Raw genomic sequence first — 9,168 nt, 5'->3', positions numbered from 1 at the left:
ACCCATCCCAAGCCACAGGAGAATTTCAGACCATGAACCGCGGGTTATTTTTACGCCCCTAATTATCCCTTTGATCTGTGTTGACTTGTTTGATAAAATAAAGATTCAAATTTATCTCTAAGGCTCTGTTTGGCAAGAGCTAAACGGGACTTTTTGACTATTTTAGCCACAAAAGACAAAATAGGCTATTTTAGCCACAAAAAACAAAATATCACATCCAACCCATAATCATTACATTCTTGTCTCACAAAAAAAATCAAAAAAGCTAAAAAGGCAAAAAGTCCTTCCCAAACTAAACTTTTTAGCACAGGCTAAAATAGCCAAAAAAGTCAAAAAACTAAAAAGTCAACCCACTTCTCAAACAGAGGCTAAATGGAGTAAAAATTTAACTACTGATGGCATCTATATTAAGGGATTATTTGAGATGATCTAAATAAGTGTACTTTTTGACTTTTTATGAAATATGAGTTGAATTTGAGTTGAGTTTGAAATGATGTGTTAGAGAAGTTATATAACTTAAATAAAATGATGTAACTTAAATAAAATAATAATTTTTTAACTTTTTAATTTTTTTTCAAACGCGTCAAACTTAGCCTAAAGCTTCACCCATCACTTTAAAGGTTCACCCATATCTACTGACATCTATATATATATATCACATCCATAACTACTGACATCTATATGACATCTATATTAATATCTATATTAAATGTTCACCCATAATTACTGATATCATCAATACACAATAAATTAAAGGTTCACCCATCACTTTCTAGATATGACATCTATATTAAAGTATAAATAGTGAGAGATTATTCAACGCTGGAACCGATGACGTAGTTACATTAAAAAAAATTTCCTCTAAATCATAAGATCAATGATTAGGCTCTGTAACACATAAAATTTTTAGAGATTAAGGCCTTATTTAGCCTCCGTTTGGAAAGTAGGTTGACTTTTTGATTTTTTTGGCTATTTTAGCCTGGGCTAAAAAGCTTGATTTGGGAAGGGCTTTTTAGCTTTTTGACTTTTTTTGTGAGAGAAGAATGTAATGATTATAGGTTCACTACTAGAAAAATGACTTTTTGCGTCACTTCTTTTGCGACGGTCAAACAAGCGGTCACAAAAAAAAAAAAAAAAAAAAAAAAAAGAAAATATCACCAACAGCCATAACTTATAAGGGATGCAAATAACACGGCTTTCTTTAATTAATTTTCCCCAATTTCAATTTCATAACTCTCTCTCTCTCTATGATGGAAGCTCTCAATGTGCCTTAACTCTCTCTCGCACTCACCCATGGTCGTCACAGGTATGGCTCCCTCTCTCTCTCTCTCTCTCTCTCTCTCTCTCTCTCTCTCCCCTTCAATTTCTCAATCTCTCTTCTCTCTTCTCTCTCTCTCTCTCTCTTAAATTGTTTCTGAATTCAGGAACTTGTAATGTACCTGTCAATTTGTTGAATTTTCAGGTGATTTCATTGCAAATTAGGTGATTTCATCGGTGTCTTGTGAGAATACAAGTAATTTTTCAATCCTCAACCTCCTCTATCACCTCTGCTTCTCTCTCTATCTGACTTAGGAAATCTAGGTTTTCAATTATTTGCAATTCTTTCTTTTCTCATCTGAAATGTTTCTATCTATTTTCAATTCTTCTCACATATACATGCATATTTATATACACACATCTGAATTCGATTATTTTTTGTTCTGCGATTCATAGCCAATTTCGCAAAATTCATAGAATTTAGGAGAGATACTGTGAGAGAGCAAAAGTTAGGGTTTGATTCATTTACTTTTTATTCTCCTCTCTCTCTCTCTATGGCTTTGTTACTCACAATTACATAGAGTTTTTAAAAGAATTTATGACGCTAGTCAAACAAAAAATTTCTATAGCCTAAATTTTGTATAGACTTGTTTTATTTTAATATTTTGTCTGATGAAGGTGCATTGGAATTTTAATTGAATTTTTTTGTAGTATAGCTAGTGTTTTGTTTATTTATTTGAATTTTTTACAGCTTAAAAAAATTAGTTTCATATTAAAGTTAACATGTGAAGCACAATAATAATTTTCCCCACATTTACATTCTGAAAATTCACATAATAGCAGTAAGAATGATAGCATCTAGCTATTTCGATTTGTATTTTCAGTTTAAATGTATTTTGTAGCTCCGTAAACCCTGGTGTTTAAGCCCTTTTTTGGTAATTGTTCGACTTAGCCCCTGTTGTTTTTGGTAATTGTTCGACTTTGTTCCTATCTATTAGTTCATTTGTCTTCATGTTGAATCAAAATTACCGCTTCTCTAAACCTGATTTGCTGGGTATATTATTTTTAATAAAAAGTGATACTGTCATAAAACTAATCGAGTAACCTATCACAGTATAAATTACACACGTATTTGTACATGTAATTAGATTTTTTATCAAGCATTTGAATAAAATTTGTTTACAAATGGTTATGTGATTATGTCAAGAACCAAGGGCTTGATCAAATAAATTGAGCAACATATTCTTTTGTTGATGATAATCCTCTCAAATTCTATATTAGGCGTATCAATGGCATCACTAACGGAACTTTCTTTCCACTGGACTGGTTTCATTAGTGCGATGATTTCAAATATTGCATTCACTTACAGGAGTATCTATTCAAAGAAGCAATGGTAATGTCTTTCACATGTAATTATTCTTAGTATTCTAAATTGTGGTTTTAATTTTATGGAATGGAAGAGTGTGGAAGAACACAATTAAGGTCCCCTGCTTGACCTTTAATAATGCTTGATTATCTCTTATGTTGCTCTTGACTTTTCTAAATGCAAGAAGTAATGGTGTTGAACACTTGACACGCGTAAGACTTAAAAGAGTACAGGATTTGTGTCCAATGTGCCTAGTTGGACATGCACCCAGTATCTCTTGCTTAGTCTATTAGGTAAGTTTTATAACACTAAACTTTACTGACTAATATCTTTTTATATTGTGAGTGACAATGTTAATATCAATTTGGTATAAATATAAAATTGTGGAAAGGTTCTTTCTTTGAATAATGGTTAATAAGATTGTGACAGGATACTTCTCTTACTCTTCCCTAAACCAAAGCATACATGATTAGTCAAAACTGTAAGCTTATATAGACTAACAACACTAACTAATATAAGCATGGATCAAGTTCATAATCCTATGTTGAACAAACTTTTAACTTCAAGAAGTGCTTGTGGTAACTTATTTTCAAATCTCTAATTTAGCATCTCAGGCCATGTCAGGTTCTATAACAAACCTAATATTCAGTCATAATCCTATGTTCTCTATATACAGTGTGCCTGCAAGTTTGTGTGTGTAGGCTAGACCTTAGTACACGGAGATAAAATAAAGGACAATTAAATTAACAGTGATGGTGTACTCTATATGTGACTAATTGGTTTTAAATCAAAATTAAAATATAGGATATATACATGGGGTTGATGATTGATCTATGCCATAGGTTTGATCCAAATAAAAAATGAAAATAGTGTGATAAGAGTGTAAGCTATCTTCTTTGATGATATCAATGCACATGAAAACATTTTGAACTTCCATGAAGTACATAACTTTCTCCCAATTTTTGAGGTCTTCTATGATGGTTGTTTGTCTCTTCTTCAGTGATCTTGGAAATGCAGCATTATCTGGCCAATTTTTGGTCCCTCAGCTTGGCCAGCTCAAGAATTTACAGTACCTGTAAGTCTATTTTTATGTGTTTGCCTAAATGCTGCCTTGGATTTTTTTAGTTTGTCTTGATATTATTACTTTCTATTACTAAACCATCCCTCCCTTCCTCACTCTATGTAGTCTGTCAGACCATGGTAAAAAAGCCTTTGTAATTATTATTGATCTAACATTATTGATCATCTGTACTGTTCATCTGTTAACATTATTGATCATCTGTACTGTTCATCTGTTAACATTATTGATCTAACAACTATAAGCAGTGATCTGCATTTCTAGAAAAATATTCATGTTAAACATTAGGTTGGGCATTACATTTTATCTCTCATCTGTTTTTCATTTTGTGAAATCTTTGTGTGCAATTAATTGATTCTGTTAATTTGTTAAATATTGATGTTGGCCACTGCCATATGCGTCCTTGTTACAATATCTATAAGGGAACACATTGTTTCCATACACCATAACAGATCACCAATATATATTTCACTAATGTTTCTAAATACTTTTTAGTGTTCTACAGAAATGTAAAAACTGATTTTTATGATTCTGTTTTCCTCACAATATTTCTGAAATATGCACTAATGCAGGGGATCACTACCTAAAACCATTTGTAATACCGAAACTAGAAGTTAGAGTGAGCAGAAGAACTAGTGCAGATGAACCTCTATTTTTCTAGAAATAGAGATTTGGATGTTAGCATGGTTCTATATTCACTACTAGAAAAGTGACTTGTTGCGACTAATTTTTTGCGACTGACTATTTAACGGTTGCAAAAAATAATATTTACAACAACATCTGAGTCTTTCTTTTATTTATTTTGCCCCTTTCTTATTATACCTATGCCCTAACCCCCTTTTCACTTTCACTTTCCCGACGATTCACAAACACATCTCTCTCTCTCTCTCTCTCTCTCTAAGATTGTGATGAGAAGCAGCAGACAACAATGCCGGAGCTACTAAGGTTTGATGATCAGAACCAGTAGAGATCATTCGATTTCGTCATCTTCACCGTCGCATCCAACTTCAGCCTCTTGTTTTCCGCTTCTAGTAGCATCGATCATTGCTCCTTCGCTTCTGATGTTCACAATCACGACTCTTTCGTCTCCCAACTCACTCAGGTTCCTTTTTTTTCATTTCAATTTCATCTATTGGTGACTGCAGTGTTTGTGTAATATGACAAAGTGATTTTCAAATAATTCATTAAATGAAAGGATCACCATCTTGTAAGTGAAGTATCAATTGCACGAAAATGTTTGAGTACCTGGAGACCTATTGAATGGAAACGGTCAGATGTTTTAATCTGATGAATAAAGAGAAAGAAATACTCAATCTTGAGTTCCAAGTTAAATTGCAAATCCTAATTATGAAGACGGAATTGAAAAATAAACGTAGTTGCAAGATTGCAACACTGATGCTGGATTCAAGATGCATGAGACCTTAAAAATAAATAAATAATAATAATAACAAAATAAAGAAAGACATGAATTTAAATGATGAACTGGATTTATAGATTAAGGAATTGCTATGGCATTACCAACTATATTTTACTGCTCACTGAGTTAATTACTTTTCTGTGTTCAGTTAGCTTTTCCTTTGTCTATAATTGTGCTCCTTCCCCAGCTAATGCTGATCTTTTATTCCAGAGTCAAAAAGATATAAGGCTGTTATCATCCGAATTGATAGTCCTGGAGGTGATGCTCTTGCTTCTGATTTGTAAGTAGTGCTGTGTTCTATCATTATGGTAGAAATTTAACAAGTAAAAACACGATATGTATATGTGTTGATGGCATGTATAAGGCTGTTACCATCCAAACCTATTGGAATTTGTTTTACATGTGAATGATTGAGGATCTGAGTATATTCATCTAATTATCATTTTAGATGTCAGTGTTCTTTCTCTATATTTAGTTTTGGATGTCATGTTTATAATTCCATTTACAGATTTATTTATATTCCTCATACAGAGAATGAAAATTATAGGATTGCAATTGAATTCCTTTAGATTGTGTTTAGATTTTGCCATTGTTGTTAATTTTTTTATTCACTTGAGTGTTTCTATTTGTCTTGATTATTGCCTTACAATTGAATTTGGTTGTTGTTTAGGGATGATTTGCAAATCCCTTCTTCTCCATACTTTCCAGCCTATGACTATGCCTATGCGCAAGGACATGGACAAGGACCGCCCCCAATGGTGCAAGAGCGTTTTCAGTGTGTTATCAGTCAGCTTTTTCAGCATGTAAGGGACTATTTTTTCAGAATATATAACTATGCGCAGTGGGTTTATCAACGTAAGTGGGCTTCTTCATTTCCCCAGGATTTTCAAGTTGAATCTCAAATGATTGACATGTTCGATTTAAATTGAACAATATAATAAATCCACTATCAAATTCAAGTACAACACATCAATCATTTGATACTTAACATGAACACCCCTAGAAGCAACTCCAAACAGGGCCTAAAGTCCTTTTTAAAATGTTAATTATATGCATGACTAATTCTGGTATGTCCCAACAGATTAAGTCTGATAAATATATGTATGTAGGCACATTTTGCTCCAAATACCAAATTTAATTTCCACAAATATATTAAGAGATCCATGGAAGATGACTTCGAGGTGGTGGTGGGAATAAGGTAACTTCATCATTTCTTCTTTCAATATTGTCAACTATATTCCTCACTGGCTTTGGGAATATCATTTAATGAATCTACCAAGACACTTATATGCTAATGATTTTTTTTTTTTTTTTTTAAATTTGGGTTGATTTTGCAGTTTCCCACTGTGGGTTTTTGCTGTCATCTTACTGCTGCTGAATGTTTACAGTAAGCAAACATCTCTGTTTCTGTTTGATGATATCAGACTAAATTCACTTTTAGTCTTTCATGATTATATAAAATCATAATTTTTATCTTCTAAAACTTGTGTAGGCTGGTACACGCTTGCCTGGATCTCATTAGTGCCACTCATTGTAAGTAAGACATGTAAGTAATTTGGAAGCTCCTTACTGGAAACACTTCATTGCTTGAATTGTTCAAATTACTTCTCTCTGCAAAATTGTTGAATATGCTGTTCATTTCATGGCTGCTACATGTGCTTTGAATATCAATCAGACATGTTCTATTTAGGAAAGAAAAAATTCTAGATCTAATATTTTTTTAACTCTCGTTTCTGTCATTACAGGTCAAGCCCAAACCTAACTCAGCTAGCATATAAGGACTTCTGAGAGACTTAATGTTGACAGTTATTTCATTGATTTAAGGTTAGACAACGACCTCAATGCCTTCATTTCAAACTAATCGATGCGTGTTTTCTCACTATCTATAACTGAGTTGTAGGATTTTAAATTAGTTTTAGCATGATTGGATTGATTGATTGTGATTAAATTAGTTTTGTGAGCAAGCATTGTTAGGATAGACGTTCTCATTTTGTTCTCTTCTTGGCTTTATATTCTCAATTCTGGATCAAAATAATTCAAACATCACAATCTACTAACTTTATTCATCTACAATGGTAGCGTAGACAGTAGACTGTCATTGGGTCTAACATGAGTAGTTTGATTGAGGTATTGCCAAGAGGAGTTGAGTAGAGTTGTGCATTGTATGAAACTTCGCATACCCTAAGCGTCTAAAATCTTATTAACAAATGCCCCTACACTCCTAAACAAAATCCCACGAATGCACAACTTCCTCATCATGTTTTGAAAATCTAAATGAAAAATGGACAAAATAAGACACCTCAAGCTAGCCTGATTGTAATTGCATGCTCTTGGTGCATACTGCCCATATTTTCGTTACAAATAAAAGAGCATCACATGCCTTGGGTGTCACATTAGAAACTTTACAGATGTTATTCCAACTCATCGCAAGGGATAACCACATTGGGGGGAAACAAAATTAAAAAAATAAACTAATTTATGACGAAAGTAATATGATCAAAAGCAATATTACATTAGGCCATGGTGGCTTCTCAATGTACTGCATCAATGATCTATCTTCTGGAAAAATTATTGAACAGGTTGAGTCTAGGTTCACTACGATGATCAAGAACCTAACGGCACGTGTTTTGTTCTTAGAGTCACAGGGTATGGCTGGGAGTATGAGCTTGAGAGAGGTCCCATGTTCACTCAATAAACACCTCTACTGCAATGAAGAGCGCAGAACTATATATATAAACATGTGCTGGAACTATATATATAAACATGTGCTTTTGGTATTCCTTGTGCAATGTTTAACTGAATTCTCTCTAATCATGATGAGGCTGGTTCTGTTTCTGGGGCTGGGGCTGGGACAATCACAGTACAAAGGAATGTCGGAACTATATATATAAACATGTGCTGGAACTATATATATAAACTGTGATTTTCTCTCTAAACTGTGAACTATATATATCAACTGTGAACTATATATATAAACATGTGCTGGAACTATATATATAAACTGTGATTTTTATATACATATTATGCGTATATACTGTGATTTTCTCTCTAATCATGTGCTGGAACTATATATATAAACATGTCCTATCTTTGATTTTCTTTTATGGACTGCACTGCCCTTCAATCAATACTGTACAATCACAGGACAAAGGAATGTCGCAGGTTTTCCTCTGACAACAGAAATAATCAGAATAGCTTATAGATATGCCATTAAATCTGTCTGGCAACATGTTTAAATCCACATGCATCAGCAGAAATACATTGAATTCGATAGTGGATTTTGAATTTTTAATTTGGATATCAAAATTGTTTTGAGGATTTGAAATTCAAGAGTAGTGAACAAATGGTGCCAGTATTCCAGTCCTTCCATCTGATGTTTCTTAGTAATTTAATTAACTGTATGACTTATCAAATGGTGGGCCTTATATTATATTTGGTGCTGGTATGATGAGATTAGGATGTTATTGTAATCACTAGGCATCTTCCAATAGCTGCCTTTTGTAGACCCTAGTGCTTCCCGGCTGCTTTCTCTAGACCTTGATAAGTGGAGTTTTGGGCTCCTTTTTGATGTCTTGCCTAGAAAAATTACTAGGATTCTTCCCCTATAAAAACCATGTACTTTACCCCTAAGGTTTTTTTTTTTGCATTTCAACATTTCGAAAGTGATTTTTTACGTTACGGGCATTTTATGTACTACTTCAAATATATATGTACCTGATGGAAGAATTTTGTGCACGGGTAATTTTAACTAATTTGATTATTCGGATTGCATCTTTGCAGGTGGTTGCAGGTATGACCGGTAAAAAACAAGGGTAGTATGGATATTAGAAGTAAGCAATGATTTGTCTTATCCTGCCTCCATTCCCCTTCCCCTCTTACTCTGATTAGAGATTGGAATAAGATTTTTTTATCTTGTGAGAACAAAGAATTATTGTTGCTACTGGTTATTCACCTTTATTTTTGCTTGTGGATTTTAATGCTGTTAAAACATGTGGTTTCTCATGCTATCAATCGGAATTGGATGAGCTCCATAAGAAGCTTAGTTCTGCA

The 9,168-nt window shown here is 33.3% G+C and overlaps 1 protein-coding gene across 19 annotated transcripts; it reads left to right on the top strand.

Moving 5' to 3' along the window:
• The first annotated feature begins 1,067 nt into the window (after nt 1-1,067).
• Nucleotides 1,068-9,168, top strand: LOC114309829 (MLO protein homolog 1-like). 19 transcript variants are annotated; one of them, XR_014339715.1, is made up of 12 exons: nt 1,068-1,306; nt 1,463-1,513; nt 2,539-2,650; nt 3,624-3,698; nt 4,604-4,803; nt 5,329-5,376; nt 5,789-5,921; nt 6,228-6,316; nt 6,456-6,505; nt 6,611-6,664; nt 6,864-6,942; nt 8,899-9,168. XR_014339715.1 is itself a non-coding variant. In XM_082886859.1 (12 exons), exons 7-11 carry the CDS (start codon nt 5,874-5,876, stop codon nt 6,894-6,896), a joined length of 261 nt encoding a protein of 86 aa, XP_082742985.1. In that variant the 5' UTR covers nt 1,068-1,306; nt 1,463-1,513; nt 2,539-2,650; nt 3,624-3,698; nt 4,604-4,803; nt 5,329-5,398; nt 5,789-5,873; the 3' UTR covers nt 6,897-6,942; nt 8,899-9,168. The 19 variants fall into 19 exon arrangements, 5 of the variants coding, with proteins under 5 accessions (XP_082742985.1, XP_082742984.1, XP_082742983.1 ...); XR_014339717.1 differs by having other exon boundaries at nt 5,789-5,973; XR_014339714.1 differs by having other exon boundaries at nt 5,329-5,398.

Source organism: Camellia sinensis, chromosome 9 (assembly GCF_055761805.1).
Source record: "Camellia sinensis isolate YWXY chromosome 9, ASM5576180v1, whole genome shotgun sequence".
In the NCBI taxonomy this organism is placed as follows: Eukaryota; Viridiplantae; Streptophyta; class Magnoliopsida; order Ericales; family Theaceae; genus Camellia; species Camellia sinensis.
This window is presented reverse-complemented; position numbering and strand designations above follow the sequence as displayed.